At 47.4% G+C, this 18,397-nt stretch overlaps 1 protein-coding gene across 7 annotated transcripts in view; it reads right to left on the minus strand.

Annotated features, from left to right (window-relative positions):
• ADAM12 (ADAM metallopeptidase domain 12) overlaps positions 1–18,397 on the minus strand; it is a 346,655-nt gene that overhangs the window by 38,805 nt on the left and 289,453 nt on the right. For all 7 annotated transcript variants that reach the window (XM_034985935.1, XM_034985934.1, XM_034985939.1 and 4 more), the window contains 2 exons: positions 15,397–15,486; positions 13,758–13,953 (listed from right to left, as the gene is read on the minus strand). In XM_034985935.1, the coding sequence (XP_034841826.1) occupies positions 13,758–13,953; positions 15,397–15,486 (286 nt within the window). The remainder of the gene's footprint in view (positions 1–13,757; positions 13,954–15,396; positions 15,487–18,397) is intronic.

The raw sequence follows: 18,397 nt of genomic DNA on the forward strand, positions 1-18,397 counted from the left end.
CAGTTACAGTACTGGGTATTTACCCCAAAGATACAAATGTAGTGATCCGAAGCTGTTTATAGCAGCAATGCCCACAATAGCCAAACTATGGAAAGAACCAAGATGTCCATCGACAGATGAATGTATAAAGAAGATGTGAGATACACACACACACACACACAATGCAATATTATGCAGCCATCAAAAAACCCAAAATCTTGCCATTTGCAACGACGTGGATGGAACTGGAGGGTATTATGCTGAGCGAAATAAGTCAATCAGAGAAAGACATGTATTATATGACCTCACTAATATGAGGAATTCTTAATCTTAAACTGAGGGTTGCTGGAGTGGTGGGGGTGGGAGGGATGGGGTGGCTGGGTGTTAGACATTGGGGAGGGTATGTGCTATGGTGAGCGCTGTGAATTGTGTAAGACTGATGAATCACAGACCTGTACCTCTGAAACAAATAATACATTATATGTTAAAAAAAAAAAAAGTAGGAAGGGAAAAATGAAGGGGGGGATATTGGAGGGGGAGACGAGCCATGAGAGACTATGGACTCTGAGAAACAAACTGAGGGTTCTAGAGGGGAGGGGGCGGGGGGATGGATTAGCCTGGTGATGGGTATTAAAGAGGGCATGTATTGAATGGAGCACAGGGTGTTATATGCAAACAATGAATCGGAACCCTACATCAAAAAACATTTTTTAATTAATTTAAAAAAATAAAAAAAGATCAGCAAGCCTTAAAAAAAAAAACCTGGCATCTAGAATATCAACAACTCAATGGTTGTTTGTGTATTCGCATGGACTCCATGTACTTATTACTTGCCTGTCTGGCCTTTTCTCTGCTTCTTTCTTTCTTTCCTTCCTTCCTTCCTTCCACCCATCCATCCACCCATCCATCCATCCTCCCATCATGTTGTAGACTTCAATCACACACAGATTTATCTTGCACTTCCTATCTGCCAGGCATTGGGGGCATAATGGTTGGTCACTGTGGACAAAACCTCCTGCTTGCTTTAAAGTTGCAAGGAAAAACAAAAAGCAAGCAAATGAGTATATTTCTCTCAATTCCAGGGGTGGGGAATGTTATGAAGGAATCGACAGAGTAGGAGGGTCCAGGGAGCTATTGTGCTAAGCAGGCTGGTCAGGAAAGAACTCTTAGAGGAGGGACCAGGAGCTGAATTCCACCACTCAATCCTACTAGGGATCCTAAGAGGTAGGTCTCATTATCCCATTTTATGGACAAGAAAACTAGAACCTAAGAGGTTAAATATGTGGCTTAAAGCCAGATATCAGGACTACCTGAGGGTAGAGCTCAGCCTGTCCCCTCTGGTGCTCTGAGGTGTATCGAGGCCCCACCTGTGCTGGGTCCTGCACGGGCCTTGGGGACAGAGAGCAGAAGACCCAACTTGCATCCGCCCCCCCCATTGCTGAGTGGGAAGCCAGGCAGGTGCGCATAGGTAACAGGGCAAGAGCCATGATATTTACTCGCATGCTGCCCAAGTGATCCTGGATTTAGGAGATACGGGATAGGAGTTCCTTCATTCCCTCTTTCCCTGCCTCAGAAGGATAAAGGAGCTCCCGCAGTTTCTGGGGGATGCTAAGCTCCTGGGACTGGGGAGGCAGAGTTGCTCTCACTCTGCCATTGATGCTGGGCTGATGCTACAGAGGTTCTGTCACGCTTCCGGGAAATGTGGCCACTTAGAAAAAAACCACCTTGCTGCAATTCGAATGTATTCATTGATAAATTTGTTTCCTCATAGGTAAAAAAAAAAAAAAAAAAAAAAAAAAAGAGATAAAAGAGATTTTATATACGTGTGTGTGTGTGTGTGTGTGTGTGGTAGAGATTTCCGAGCTTGCAAATAGCTGGAAGGTAGGATTGGAGGAGGGTTGGACTGGGGCATGCAAAGGGTAAGACCAGGAGGAAGGAAAAGGGAAAGAGATGGGTCGCCACAGCAATTTAAAACAAAGGGGGCAAGTTTGATGTATGAATACCACAGAAAGTGGCTAAAACATGGCAGGAAATCAAGCAAAGGAGTACAAACAGTGTTTAAGCAAGTATAAAACATTTTAGAAGAGAAAACCAACACTAGGTCACTGCTTGGGAATCTGGACCTGGAACTTGGGCAAAACTGGGTCTTCTAGGGCAGGGGGCCTTGGGATTTTAATGCCCCAAATGCTAATGGGCTGCATGGCTTAGAAAACCAGGTGAATGTGTGGTGTAGGGACTATGAAATCCTTAGAGGCTACAGAAGAGTATTAGTGGTTCCTGATAACTGTGAAGTGCTGTGCATGCCCAAGTAGAAGGCCACCACACTCTTAAGGAGAGTTGCCATTTTCCCACAGAGAAAATGGCCCAGAAATGTTGATAGCCAATTTAAACATGTGAATTTTTGGCAACATGGATGACAGAGTCCATAGTCTTACAACACAGTGTCAATTAACTTGATGAGAAATATTGAAAAGTCCCATTTTAATGAAGAAATACTACTTTTTCTTTTACTCTCCTATATTGTGAAACAATGCCACTCAGCATCTTTACATTTCTCTTTGGTCTCAAGGTCTGGTCAACTGATCTTTGACAAGGTGCCAAGAAAGCCCGATGGGGAAAGGATAATCTCTTTAATAAATGGTGCTGGGAAAACTGGATATGCACATGCAAAAAAATAAACTGGACCCTTATCTTCTACTGCTGCAGAAATGAAGTAAAAAATGGAGTAACAACTTAAATGTAAGACTTAAAACTTATAGTTTCAAGAAAACATAGGGGAAAACCTCCTTGACATTGGTCTTGGCAAAGATTTCTTGGACATGACACCAAAAACATAGGCAACAAAAGCAAAGATAGACAAGTGGGACTACACTGAACCAAAAAGCTTCCTTATGGTAAAGGAAAAATAATCAACAAAATGAAAGGCAACCTACAGAATGGGAGGAAATATTTGTAAACCATCTATTTGACAAAGGGTTAATACACAAAATACACAGGGAACTCCTACAACTCAACAGCAAAGAAAATCCCAAATAACCAGATTAAAGAATGGGTAAAGGAACTAAATACACAGTCTTCCAAGAAGACATACAAATGGCCAACAGTTATACAAAAAGATGCTCAACATCACTGATGATCAGGGAGATGCAAATCAAAAGCACAAAGAGATATCACGTCATACCAGTTCGAATGGCTAGTATAAAAAAAAGCAAAAGACAACAAATATGGGCAAGGGTGTTGAGAAAAGGAAGGATTTGTACCCTTGAACCATACATTGTGGGGATGCAAACTGAGACGACCTTTGCAGAAAACAGTCCGGAAATCCCTCAAAAAATTAAAAATAGAACTACCATATATCAGTAGTCCCACCTCTAGGTATATATCCCAAAGAGCTGAAATCAGGATCTGGAAGAGATATCTAAATTCCCATGTTCACTGCAACATTATTCACAATGCCCAAGACATGGAGCCAAACTGTGTCCATTGACGGGCGAATAGATAAAGAAAATGTAGTATATGCACAAAGCTGAAGGTTATTCAGCCTTAAAAAAGAAGGAAATCTTGCCATTTGAGACAACATGGATAAACCTGGATGACATTACACTAAATGAAACAAGTCAGACACAGAAAGACAAATACTGCACAATCTCACTTATATGTAGAATCTGAAAAAGTCAAACTGATAAAAGCAGAGAATAGAATGGTGGTTGCTAGGGGCTGGGGGAAGGGGGAGCTTTGGGGAGGCATTAGTCAAAGAGTACAAAGTTTCAGTTATACAAAGTAAGTCCTAGAAATCTACTGTACAACAGAGTCTATAGTTAATACTGTATTATATACTTAAAATTTTGCCAAGAGGGTAGGTCTTATGTTAAATGTTCTCTCTCTCTCTCTCTCTCTCACACACACACACACACACACACACACAAATAAATGAAGAGGTTAAGAGGAAGAGTCTTTTGGAGATGATGTATATGTTTATGGCATCGATCATGGTGACAGCTTCTTGGATGTATACTTATCTCCAAACTCATCAAGGTGTATACATTAAATACTCACAGCTTCTTGTATGTCAATCATACTTCAGTAAAGTGGTTAAAAAGTCTGTTTTCCATAGCACATCCTCTGTACTTCTAGCTCATTTGGATGCTGACCTTTTTAATCTGTTGTGATGTTGTCACTGGAAATCTTATTTTTAGTACAAGTACCCATTCCTCCAACAGTGAGTCTTTTGCTTTTGCTTTTTTTCTATTTGCTCAGCAGGTGTATATTCATGATCTCTATAACCTAATCATTCATCCTGTTGCTTGTCAAAGTGATCTTTTAAAAGCTCTTTTACCAGAATAAAAAAAAGTGGAGGCATGAAGTCACACTCCAGGCATAATTAAACAGGTGATAAATGTCCTTGTCTTTTCTTAAACCCAATTTTGTCAGTCAACCTCAACGAACCTCCTAAATAGCACTGATAGATGCTCATGAGGTCCAATGTGCCTTTCTGGCTAGACTGTGAGAGTCAAAAGATATGACTGAGAGATTAAGAGGTCGGTAGTGAACCATTCTTTCTGGTGGATAGTTTTTCGGGGGTTTCCATGCTTTTGTATCTGGGCATGTACGAGATCTAAGGAAAACATTGAATGTTTATCAAATTTCAATTGCTTGTGGAAGGCTCCTCCCCTTTGGTCTCTATAATCAGCCATGCTGCAGAGTTGGAAGAGCAAGAGTTTGGGACTGAGAATAACACAGGCTGATCTGATGTCGACCCTACATACCAAGGGACCCTGGTAAAGTGATATATGCTCTAGAGACTCTGTTCCCTCATTTGTAAAATGGGGACAAGGCCATCCCTTGACCCAAAGGTGCTGTGAGACTTCGTGAATCCCTAACACGTAGCAGTCTCTCAGTAAACCTGAATTATAATAAGGACAGCCATCAATCATGAGGAAGAGGAGGTCTGGCTCCTGGGCATTAAGAATGGGAGGATGCGTGAGGGAGAAGAGAACTCCTTGTGTCTGGCCGTGTTTACAACACTTACCATATTTATAACAGTTCACAATCACGTCCATAAGGGCTTTACATCTGTCTCCTTCACAGATGATTGTCCCCAGTGCCTAGCACATCATACGAAACCAGTGAAGAGTGCTGAATGGCTGGATAAGTAATTGCTGAACCCACCTTGGGACACGAGGGGGAAGAGAACTCCTTTTCTGAAACCCTGGGAGGTTTTGAGTCCTTTTTATACTCCCGGGACAAAGGTCACCTTCCCTATAATTTCTTTCCTCACCCTTAAACAAACCAGCACACACACTTGAAATGGATGAGCATATTTTAGGTCACCAACATGCCATCTGTTGAGTCTCCCCACTATTATGTATTGTGCTGGGTCCAGCATGCAGGATCTTTAATCCTTCTAACCACCCTGTAAAGTCTACATATCCCATTTCACAGATTTAAACACCACTGCTCAGTGTTCTAGCAACTTGTTGAAGATGTTAATGTTGAGTAAGTGGTAAAGCTGGACTTGATTAATGGACCTAAGCTGAAGTCCATGATCTTTCTATTCAGCTGCAGTCTTGTGCTGCCTCCCTCTTGGAAACCACCTAATTGGCAACAGACTCCTGTCCCTGCTGGTCCTTTCTCTCCAGAACCACCACTCAACTCCTGTAAGTTACCTGTTCTTGGGCATGGCTCTATCTCCACCAAATCTTTTTCAGAGGATAACTTGACAGGCTGCCATACTGGCCACCCCGTGCTTATTTCTCAGGTAATGGTAATGAACTGAACTGGGTGACATGCCCTTGAGTCTGAACACACTCAGTGGGGGTCTTCCTCCAAGAGGGGGGCAATAGAGAGAGGCAGTAAACATTTTTATGCCTCTCTGTTGAATCTTCACTGACTCAGGAAAAGAAATGAAAAGCCCCAAATATAATAACTTGAAAACTTCTGTGGGCAGAAGTCAGTCCATAATGAAGCAAAGCTGGGTAGGGGTTGACCAGTAAAATTTACTCCACTCTGGTAGGAATCTGCCCAGTGGTTTGAACAATGCAGCTTTCTAAAGGTTAACTTTCTGTCTCCCCCAGGAAACCAATAACCGTCTGTACACAAGGCTTTTATTCATTTCAGTTCTCACCCAAAATTCGAGGGTGGGAGCAAGAAATGCCACGTCACATGGATGTAGTTGCAGGATGTGTCATCCGTGGGACATGGTGATGACCCGGCTTGCTATATCATGGCAAAAAACCCTTACATTTGGACAAAAAAATAGGTCATGCTTTCATCAGCTACGTAAACTTGGGGATGCGATAGATCGCTTTCTCTCTGTGAAGTCGAAGACCAGAATGCATACTCAATCCCTGTCACGTGCGGTCTTCATTTACCTGAAGAATCCATGGAAAGCACACTATTATGTGCAATTCACCATCAACCTTGGTGGATAAGATCTTTTGCCTTCTCCATCCTCAGGCACTTGGGGACTGACAACTTTCATCAATGCGCAGAAATGGTTGTTTTAATGTGGGTGGGGGGGATGGTGAGTGGCAGCAGGTGCGAGGAGGATGGGGCAGAACCCTGTTTCCAATGCTTGTTCTCATCCCGCTGGGCTTGCCTTTCCTACCCTGGAGTCTCCATGTTGGGATGAGAAATCTTGGAGCAAAAAACATGGATGTTTAAAGGCCCAGGTTTAAAATGAACAGAACTGATTTTAGAAGTATATAAGCAGTTGAAGACTTGATTCAGATCACAACATGCCCTGTTGCTGCCCCACCTCCAATTTCAGGCTGGAGGACAGAGCCATGCAAGGTTCTGGGCCACATCTTGGGGCCAGCATGCTTGCAGCTAGAGGTTGGGCACTGCTGGGCACCAGCCCTCCCAGCACAACCCATTGCACTCTGGCCAGACCTCTCCTGCGGGGTCATCTCTCTCACAGGAGAGCTGTGCAGCAGGAGGGGCTTCCTCGCCAGAGGGCTAAAATATGCCACAGGTCATAGATTGGGTCAATGATGGATACATAACAAAAGCCAGCTAAAATAGCATTTTCCTTGGAACCTGACTCCTGGAGCCAGTTGGCTGAAGGTCCTGGGCTGCTGTGTTGCTTGACGTTGCAGACTACGTCCTTCAGGGCCGTCCTCCATCACCACCATCCCGTGAGGCTGGGGTCCACCCTCCTTCTCTCATCCATACTGTACGGGCTGTCCCCTCCTTGTATTTACCACACTGGCTTTTTTTTTTTTTTTGCCTCTTGTGATGTCCCAAGGCTCTTGCCTCCCTGTAAAAACCCAGTGGACAGGGGTGGTGCCTCAAGCCTGCACAGAGCAGGTGTGTGCCAAGAATGAATGAGTGAAGAGCCGCGGGGAACGCAGCTTGGGGAAGGCACGTCATGTCTCAACTGCCCTCCCCAGAGGAAGTCAATTGCGATTTCTGTAGAACAAAACATCTTGGGTAAGTGAATGCTGTCTCCTGGCTCATCTGTCCCGTGGCTCTGGATTTTCACTTACTCATTTAAATCAAAGGAAGTATTAGCATGCAGTCCGATGAGGGAAGAAGATATAAGGTCATCAGGAGACAGAGTTTTACAAATACAGGTAAAGTAAGAAACCGTACGGGCAGGACAACCAGAAAGGGAGCTCGACGCTGACCCTGGGAGCAGAGACCGCTCTTGCATTCAAAGAACACATCATTAAGGAAGGAGAGTAGGAGCCACGAAGCCCAGAGACAAGTCCTGAGCATCTGGGCTCAGGCCAGTTCTGACAGCGGAGCAGGGCCCAGCCAAGTGTTTCACAGGGCTTTCTCTTAGAGACAGAATGGTCAATAATTTCAGAAGTGTAAATGACTTCTACCCACTGGGAAGAGGTTACGAAGGCACAGAGATTTGGGTTCAAAGTTGCCACACTTGAAAACGTCTGTCTTCACGTTTTCACGAAAAGATTTCATGTCTGTCTCTTGGAAAAAATGACAACAGTGTTCTTTTCGCTACGATAGCTATCAACTCACAGCCTTTGAATTCTTACTAACAGAACACTTAGATGTTTTGCCATTATCCAAAGATAAAATTTAGCCTTTCAGAGGGAATTCTGACATCCCACTGTATTTTACAATTACCCAGAAAGTGATGGGTTTTAATTACTAGTTTTATCTTCAGAGGGATAAAACTTATATTTGTAATTGTAGTTTGCAAGTTCCAATGTCATTATGTCTTTTGAAAGAGAGATGATGACATCTTGCATTAAGCCCACAATTTACTTGATCTAATCTTTTCCTTAAAATGACTCTATTATGCAAAGGCACTTCTCACATTTGGGCGGATGGGCTCCTCCCTCCCTGTCACTAACTATCCCGCCCCCGCTGCTCATACCCATAGACAAAGGCCCTCTTTCGAACGACTGAAGGCTGTCCGGTTGTCCTCGTATTTCTCCCTCTCTCTACTCCAAACTGACCTTTGCGTTCAGTGGAAAATGGAGCCCAAATGGACAAGTTTTATCACTTCCTTCTCACGCAGTGGGACCAAAGGGAGACTCTCCTGCCTCTAGACGATAGGACTCTGGCAAAAGTATCTTCTCTTCCCATCACGCGTCACCAGAGTTGTAGATGATTAGTAAATGTACTGCCCCAGGTGTATCATAATAATGCAAACTCATTTAAACCAGCCTTGCAGATAAACACTGAATATTTACCAGCCCATAAAAATTGTCTGGCCAGCTCACACTGCATAAATCAAGTGACACTATTTTCTGGTGAGTGATAAAATAGATAACACTAACATATTTCAGGACTTCCCTGATGCAAATTGTTTGTGGCTCTAGACATGTAGTTATCCGTAAGATTAATTTCCAAGTAACGCTTTCAGCAACCATGGTTCAGATAAACAACGTTGGCAAAAGTAAATTTTCTGCCTGAAGAAAAATATCCAGCTGTATTTCAGAAGGAATAAAGGTCATATCACATGGACAGAAAATCATTGTGGCTATTAAGATGAAACTGGACTAAGGGAGCTAAGCACAAGTATACAGTTTGAACTGCAGATAACATTTCTGTGCCTGATAGCAACCTACAAAGCCTTGAGAGACAATTTGTGGAAGAAGAATTGGGGGCCAGGGGAGGGAAGAATTTAAACTCCTCGCCAACAAGAACATTATCAACACTAATTAGGAAAAGAAACAAATGAATGAAAACCCCAAAAGGTATTCTAAAAGGGTATTACTTTGCTAGCGAGGAGTTGGTTGCAGGCATATGTTTTGAATTTTCTATCATTCTATTTGTAGAAAGATTTGGAAGCAGGATTATTTTATTGAAATACAACGCCGGATTGAGAAAAGTCTATTTCAAAGGGGAATAGTTAGCTGGAAGGAGGGCTTTATCCGGCCAGCATTTGGGCAGCCAGGTCTGGAGACTGATGGACATCCTGAGCATAACTGGATGCTTCCGGATGACTTGATGGTTCGGTCGGGTCACTGGGGTGCGTGTGGTGTAGGCCAACAGAGCAGGAGCCCGATGACCCTGGAGCTCTGAGTCACTGAGCACTGAGCCTCAGAGGGGAACGAAAGCGACCCTTCAGCAGATGTGGTCCAGAGCCCAGAGCATTAGCTAACCATGGGGAAATGAAATATGGCAAATGTATTTCTGACAATAAATTTTCCCTCTCTGAATCATGGAAAGCTAATTTAAACCAAGCACCATAACACAGCATTAGAATGCTCTCAGCCCGGTGCCTCTCGCTGGCCAGGATCCTGGCTGTGGAAGTCATCCCGGCCCCCGGGATCGTGAGGGTCACATCCTGACTCTACTCCAGGTCCAGGGGAGAGCACAGAGGGACTGTGGGAAGTAGGTTGCTCTGGCAGAATCAGGGCTCTTGAGTCAGCATCTTACAATAGCTGGACGCCGATGATTATTTAATGAATGAGAGAATGGAGTGACAAATGAGGATCTCTGCTCTCCAGGTCACGGTTCAAGCTCTGGACAAGATGAACTGCCTGCAGTTCCCTGGAATGCCCCCCCGCCCCCAGTGTTTCTCTGCACCTTGACCCCTGCTATTCCGTGTGCGGGAAATACTCTTCTCCTCCCACCCCTGCTAAACGACGTCTCCAGGGCCACCTCATCTAGGACGCCTTCCGGGTTGGCTCCACACCTCACTCCAGGCTGAGCCCTCTCTCTTCCGTGCCCAGCCACATCCCAGCACTCACTACAGCCCCAGGACGTGAGCATCTTGCTCACCAGTCGGTGAGCTTCCTGTGAGCTCAGGCTTATCTTCTTTCTAGGGTTCAGACTTACTAAGTGCCACACACCTAGCACGTGACAGCACGTGATATATGACACACGACAGGCCGGCCATAGGCTGTGTTCGAGGACAGCAGTATACCCCGGAGGTAGGCGTATTACAATCCCCGTTTTACAGATGAGGCCCGAGGTTGGGTGGTCTGTTGAAGGCCCCCTCATCAGTAAGTGGTCTGTTCAATGCCTGTGGTAGGCAGAAAAAGGGCCCCCCAAAGAGGCCCACGTCCTAATCCTCGGAACCTGTGAATATGTCACCTCACATGGCAAAAGGGACTTTGAAGATGTGATTAAGTTAAGGAGTTGGGGAGGATCGATTCTCCTGAATGGTCTGGGTAGGTGCAATAGGATCACAGGGCCCTTATAAAAGGGGGACAGGAGGGTCAGACACAGAGAAGAAGATGGGACAATAGAAGGGAAAGCCAGAGAGGGAGAGAGATTGGCAGATGCGTGCTACTGGCCTTGAAGATGGGGATGGGGGGGGCGGTGGTGAGTCCAGGAATGCAGGTGCCTCGGGAGGCTGGAAGAGGCACAGAAATGTCCTCTCCCCTAGAGCCTGTGAAAGTAACGCTGCCCTGCCAACATCATTTTAGGACTTCCAACCCGCAGAACCGTAAGATGACAAACTGGTGTCATCATAAGCCACTACGTCTGTGGGGATTTGTTAGCAGCCCCAGGAAACTCGTACAGTGCCCTTGACCTAGACAGCAGGGCAGCTGCTCAGACATGGAAGGAAAGGAGCATACTGCATTCACAGAGGAGGTGGGCAAAGGCCCTTCTGAGGAGGTGTGGAGGGCCGCGGCTGGCTCTGCCCTCCCCACCCCGAGGAAGTCTGCACGGCAATCAGAAGGACCGAGAAAGGATTGGCTGAAGGGCACTGAGCCCTGGGAAGTCACGAGCCTGAGGTGGGTCCCCCCAAGCTTGTCCCTTCCAGGAACTCTGAGCACCCCTGATGCCAGGGAGGCTTAGTCTGCGGGCCGTGACCCTCTCACAGCAAACGTACCACGGCCCGGGCAAAAGCCTCCTCAGTCCTCAGGGGGAGGGCCGGAAGAGAAGAGGCAGGCTGGGGGCTCCAGAGCACTGGCCTTCCTCAGCAGGGGCACCGGCCCCCAGGCAGTCAGGCCTCCAGCCTCGCTGTCAGCCACCGGGATGCAGGTAGCTTCCTACTGCTCTTACTTTGGAAAAGCTCAGAGCGTGAGTCGGGTTGTCAGTTTGCCTGCCTGTCTGGCGTGCGCGCTCTCTCCGGTCAGGCAGCTTGAGAAGGACTCATCTGATGAGATAATACACACCAGCCTTGGTCACCAAGAATCTGAGGCCTGCGGCCAGCTGAGTCACACAGTGGTGGTGGCTCAGAGAGAGCCGTGGAGTCCATCTGACCTCACTTTGGAGATGGGGCCAGACGCTGTAATATAGCAGGGCACCCAAGAGCACATTTTTCTCCAAAAGCTCCAAGTGCTGTGTGTGCTCTGGCCACAGAATGCTTTTTTGGAAGGGAACATTAGAACAGCCCCTGTAACTCAAGAAGGGGGAGATTACTGAGTCCGGAGAAAGGCTGGGAAGGAATGGCCACTCGGGATGCTTTAGGCCACAAGGATTTGGCCTGCAGCAACAGCCACTGTCCCAAAGTGACCTCACTGGGCTAAAAGGCGTCTGAAGTCACGAAACCATCAGAGCCCATCCGACCACCTGACACGTGTACAGTGAATGCCTTCTTTGTGCTTGTCATCGCAAGGCCGGCACCCGTGTGCGATCGAGAGACCCTACCCTGGCCTGGGGGCCCCATGGCCCAGCCGGTGAGGCGGCCAGGACGGAGGGCTGGTCAGGGTCCTGAGATGAAGCACAAGGCCCCAGATACCACAGGCCTCCTCCTTCCGTGCCCAGGTGGATTCACGAAGCCTGAGGAGCACTGGGAGAACTCCTCACAGATACGATGAACAGGCTGCATCAGCCCCTTGTGGCTGCATTCATGCTGCTCCTTCTTGCCCCTCAGGGAGGTCCAAGTACAGAGGGGCATCTTTGGCTGGTGGGGCAGTGGCTCCATGACAGGACCCGACCCTCAGAAACGTCTGTCCCTGTTCTCCCTGCTTGCTCACCGCTTTCACATCACACTGAAACCAAGCTTTGAGGACCAGTCATCATTTTCTGTCCTAGTTTACTGTCCTCATCACTCCTGAAACCGAAACCTCACAATGAAAGTCTGACAAAGGCCCATATCGGCTTTCCCTCCCCCTGGGGCTTACCTGGCTCTCTGCCTGGCTGACCACAGTGGCCTTGCCATAGCTGGTGTCCCTGGCCAGGCCTGAGGTCACCTCTGAAAGACAGCGGCAGGAGGGAGAATGACAAGGCAGGGTGGGGACCGCACTCTTAGAAAGTGCTCTCCATGGGATTTATTGCTGGAATCCCAGAGCTGGAAAGAGGCAGCAAACCCTGGGGTGGGGAGTCCACTGGGTCCTTGCTGTTCCCCAGGCCCTGGACCTTTGGCTCCAGAAGATGGGTCAAAAGAGGAGAGACATGCCTAGAGGACCGATAATTCCCTCTTTTGCATCCAAGCTTCCGTTTGACTGTGGAGCTCCTGTGGAACTTTGTTCTAGACCTGGTTCTTTGGTGCGACTGCCCAGCCTGTGTTCTATAACACTGCCTTTGGGTCAACTGGCCTGGGTTCAAATCCCAGCCTCACAACCTCACGAAACTGACTTCCAGTCTCTGAATTTGAGCTTCACTTTCTCTAAACTGTAGTCATTGTCCCTATCTCTAATGTTGGGAGTTAGAGGGGAAAAGCCATACGGAGCATCTGGCCCAGCATCCCCTACACAGGAAGCAGTGAGTGGACAGCCTCTAATTACCCCAGCAGCTGCTTCCTGACTAACTGCCCATCGGGGCACCTTTTCTGGAACACACAAGTCTATCCCTCTGCTTTTAGAACCAAAATGGCTTTCAAGGCTCTTAGACACCTGTGTCCGTGTTCTTCCTCTGAGCCCTGGTGTACAGGCTGCCCATCGCAGCAGTCCCTTCCCTGTACCTTCCCATCCGAGGGCCAGCTTGCTGCTCCTTGTGTCAGGAGCAACCTCTCCCTGTCCTTCCTGGTCACAGACTACTCATGCATCAAGTCTGCAGTGACTTTCTCTTTGGCAACGCCAGGCTTTGGTTGGGGTCCTTCTTTGAGCACCAAGAAGCACTTACACATAATCAGAGTGGATGGAAGGTTCTGTCTGCCCGACTACCTGTGAAGCTATCTGAGACCAGGAGTCATGGCTGATTCTGCCCTGTCACTCCCTTGGCCACACAGTAGGTGCTCACGCATCCCTCCTCATTGGACCGCATTGAGCCCTCAGGACAGGCTCTGGGCAGCACCGTTTTTGCCTGCCTGGTGCCCGGCATGGCCCCAGACCTACCAGGAAGCCACTCACTGTCGCTGAATGGAGGGAAGCTTTGTCGATGGCGCACTGCAGGAGTGATGCTTCTGGAAACAGAGCGAGCTCCCCAGCCCCACTGCTCTGCGCCCTCTGGTGGCAGCCACCTACCTGGTCCCCAGAGTGTGACGCACTGCTGCTCGTGGGTCTGACAGATGCCATTGTAGCAGTAGCCGTCCACCCCCTGACAAGGGTGCCCGTCATGCAGGTACACATTGGCGGGGCAGTGTGGGCTGGCTCCCGTGCAGAACTCTGGGAGGTCACAGGAGTTGCTGGAGTCCCTGCATGCTGTCCCCGCAGGTTTCAGCTGGAAGAAGAGGCTGTTTATGGAATGTGTGCTGCAGGAGACGGGGAGCAGCTTCCCGGCAGCACCCCGGGGGCAGAACGGAGCAAGGCCACCCTCATGAAGCCCACATAAAAGGGCAAGGATTCCAAAGCAAGAGACACATAGAGAGTCATTAAACAGAATCTTGCTCTGGGCTCTGGGGTTCACCTTTCCACTATGGGGGTGCAATCAAGAGCTGCTTTTTAATTTCATGCAATATTAGGGTTTTCTGCTGAGCGGACGAGCTGATGGCTGGCACTTGTCCCCCCAGGGGAGGAGTGGGAAGGGAGTGCTGGCTGATGGGCCCCTTCATTCTGAAGAAGATCTCTAGTGGCCAACACTGTCACGTGTTTTATGATGATGTGCGTACTTAACGGTGTTACCGCTGTGGCCCAGATGACAAAAATCATCCAAGGGCCTGGTCACAATAATATTTCACTTTGTCATCAAATCATGGAGTTAGAAACCTGTCTGCAGGACTTCATGGGGAGGAGGAGAGAAGAGGCGAAGCAAGGGAGCAACAAAAGATGCTCAGAACCACTGGCCAACACCTCATCATTTCATGGTTGAAGACACGAAGGCTGAGAGTGGCTGGTCAGAGGCCGCACAGCCAGCGACCCCCCCCGCCCCCGTTGTCCCCAACACTCTCCCCCACCAGCAGCTGTGTGCCAGGGGTGCCAGCTTCCTTGAACAATCCCCCAGAAGTTAATCACAAGTTAAAAGGGCAGGAGGGACATTTCAAGCCGGGTGTAAGATGGTGCAAAGCACTTCTGAATCACCGGGCTCTCGTGGGGGAGCTAAGAGGGAGTTTCCTGCCAGCAGAAGGCCAAAATCAATTGCTTAATTAAAAAAGAAATAAAGTCTACCCTTGGAATCTTTGCATCAAAAGTTCAGGCTTCTGGTCTGTCAGATCTCAGCTCTGAATAATGAGACCAATGCTGCAATGGCCCAAGTAAACCCAGTCATGGCGGCAAGGATAGGCAAGGTAGGAAAGTGCCGCGGCGGGCCGGGCCGGCCAGCACCTTGTGTTAGGAAGACGTCAAGATGGGGATGTTGACCTAAGACCCCTGGAGCAGCCCACAGGGTTTCTTAGCCCAGTGGGCAGATGCTCCCCGCTCTCCACGTGTTCCCATTAGGGTGAGGGGACGTCATGCACCTCCAATAGCACAACATGGGCATGTTTAACACTGAGCCGGAGAATTCTGGCACAGTCGCTTTCAACCCACAAATAAGTAACTTACCACAGATGACTCAGCACTGAAGTGTGCATTTCTCACAAAGATCGGGTGACAGTAAGAACAGGCAGTGGGGGGACGCTGACTGGTGCTGTAAGGGGTTCTAGTTTTCACAGCACAGGAGTCATGTGTCCTGCCTCAGAGTGGAACCCGCTGAACCCGGGGGTGGCCAGGAGCCAAGAGAACTCACCTGGCAGTCTTCACAGCACAGCCCGTGGGCGCACACAGCGTCGGGCCTCAGCGTGCACGTGGTGGCGTTGCAGCAGAGATTCAGACATTCCTGCAGGGGGAGGGGGGTTCGTGGGACACGGTCGTAGGTCGTAGGGGGCGACTACTCACCGAAGGCAGGGACCATCAAGCGAAGGACGAACCAGAGGGCCTGGCCCTTGAGCTGCAGACCAGTCTGACTGAGAGTATCTTCATCTGTAAGAAAGCTAAGCCTCTGGTGTCCGGTGAGTGCTTATGAACTGATGGGGTGAGTCCCCGGCAGGAGTCGGTAGCCCTCAGTGCCTTTCGCGGAGGGCCAGGGAGCCTGCGCAAGGAGGCTGGCTACTGAATCCAACCAAGTGGGCTGGGGCTCTGCAGGGAGCTCTCAGATGCATGCGGGGCTTATTGCTGTGAACTGTATCAGGATCACTGGCATACTTTGAACTTACTTATTTAAAAATATACAGAGATGCGTACCAACGTAACTCTTCAAATACCGACCCCTTTTCATCTGGAGCATGCCGGCAGGAAATGAAGTCCCATCAGTTGTGTTTGGACCACAGTTCCCTGCAATCCTACCAAATGCGGTGGCCAAGACTCCTGCTAGCACAGGTGGGCTGCCTCACCTGACAAGGCACCTGTCAGGTCTAAAATGCACAGTACAAGGACCAAGATCACTGGGCAGTCTGTAGGCTGTGCCCACTGATTTGCAAGGGATTTAAACAGATCAAATATTAGATGCATTGTTCTCTCCGAAATGAGAGAAAATTACCTCCTTTCTTAAGCTGTGCTTTATAAGTACCTGCTTTTTTCTAACAAAAAACCCTACAGGGGATGGACATCTTTGCTTAGCTGTCTACAAAAGGTCTACACATATTATCTACTGTATTCAGGAAGTCCTTGTACTTTAAAACATCCCAATAACTTGGAGTTTACACATTTTAGAAGAAACTGAATTATCAGAAGGAAGAGTTCATAGGGTCTTTGGTGTTCATTTATAAATGTCCTTTTATTTAGTATATGACATGAGCAGAAGAATGTATATACTATTAGCTAGACTGAAGCCAACCATGTACTATTTTAAGAGTGTAGTCGTTTACTCCTGAAAACCATCTTCTGTAAATGAACTTATCATTAGTATTATAAATGCAATTAATAACATTTTGTTGATAATCAAGAAGATTTAGGACTATCCTAGATCTCTGAACTGTACCCTGCATAAGACTGTGAATTATGCTCTCATTTGGTGTTTACCATTTGCCCCTATTATATGTACAACCAAAGTTATTAAATTTTAAATTTGTTCAAGGACTTCATAAACATCCGGAGTGTATAATATACACAATAAGATAAAAGTGCCAACCAGAAGTCATAGCTGTAACTTTCATGACAGTAAGGGTTTCTAACTCATGGACTTATAATCCTATAAAGTTTAGGAACTTGGTTTTTGTTTTGTTTTGTTTTTTTTAAAGGAGTCCATTGATTGCATTCCTGACCAGTACCATCAAATATACAGCAATGTCATCCTGCTCATTAAGGTCTAAATGGCTCTACTAATGGCACACTAACCAATTACAGATTTCCCTGAGCTACTAAGTTAAATCAGCTCTCTGAAAACTGGGTCCTAAGATTCTTGGAGAACTACCTCCCCCCACCCCTGACAAAATCACCGAATAATATAAGCAGCTGCTCAAATGGAAACGCAGCCAAACAGAATGGCTTTGACTTCAAAGGGGATTGATAATGTGAGAAAGATAACTAAGTTTAAAAGATATTTGCAGGCTACTGGCATTCTATTGACTTTAAACAAGGAGATAAGGCTGCTTTCCCAACCCTGTGAGCGGGATGAATGAGTGAGTTGTCAGGATATCCTTATGGTGGATGTAAATCCCATGCCCTGTACGGAAGGCTTCAGCAGCCACTTGCCTTCATAACTGCCCAGGATCTATTTCTTCCGCAGTACTGTATTTATCAGAAGAGACAAATTCTTCATTTGCTGATACATTTATTATTTTAGTACTCAATAGAAAAGTTCAACAGAGCCAATGAACACTAAGTCTCCAAAGAAAAAAGAGTAATGAAGCCATTAGAGAATGCTGCAAAAGCCCTGTCGTTCTTGGGTTGTGGGTGGTAGACCCAGATTCTTCATCACTGTGCTCTGGGGTGTCTAAGGTGCATCTTCTTGACAACAGTGGAGATTATATCCAGGAGCAAGGGGGCAGAAGCTGGGCTCAGTTGTACGCTGGGAAGGTGGTTCTGATCCCATTCGCTCGCTGATGTGGTGATACACCGAGTCCCTCTTTGGGGGAGGGGGGCGGGTATGGGCCAATATGAAGCATAAGTGTAACGAATATTTCCAGGGCCTGAGTACTGGGAAGCCGGGTAGAGAGCCCAGGTGAACTGAGCCCAGGTCTGACTAAAAGTTTTGGTCAAGGCAATTTGGAAACTGGATATGGGTTGTTACATTGTTAGATGCAGTTTGAAAAGCAAAACTAAAGAACTGCAAATTGAAGCAAAAACCTTGCCCATGACTTTGAAAGATTTCTTGGAACAAAGGACTTTGGATGAGGAGAATGACCGTTCTCTTCAAATACCAAGAAATTATCCATGAAATAGGACCCTACACACAGATATATATAGTTGGGAACTACGTGCAGGCAAAATAGGGCTCTCCATAAGGAAGGGGTTTGATTTAATCAGTGCTGCCCTGCGATACAGTATCCTGCCTGGAGAGATAATAAGTACCCTGCCAAAGCTGAATGCCTCCTCGATGGAGGTGAAGTTGAGGATCACATCACTGGCTGGCAAGTTTCAGGCCCTCAAACATTTGCTGACGTGATGGTGGTAGGGGGTTGCTGGTGGGAGGGATGGTGGGGGTGGTAGTGATGATGGTGGTGGTGGTGGTGGTGATGATGGTGGTGATGATGCTGATGGTGATGATGACGATGGTGAAGGTGATGGTGATTATGGTGGTGATGATGATG

Source organism: Mirounga leonina, unplaced genomic scaffold (assembly GCF_011800145.1).
Source record: "Mirounga leonina isolate KUSES-001 unplaced genomic scaffold, KU_Mleo_1.0 Mir_114, whole genome shotgun sequence".
NCBI lineage: Eukaryota > Metazoa > Chordata > Mammalia > Carnivora > Phocidae > Mirounga > Mirounga leonina.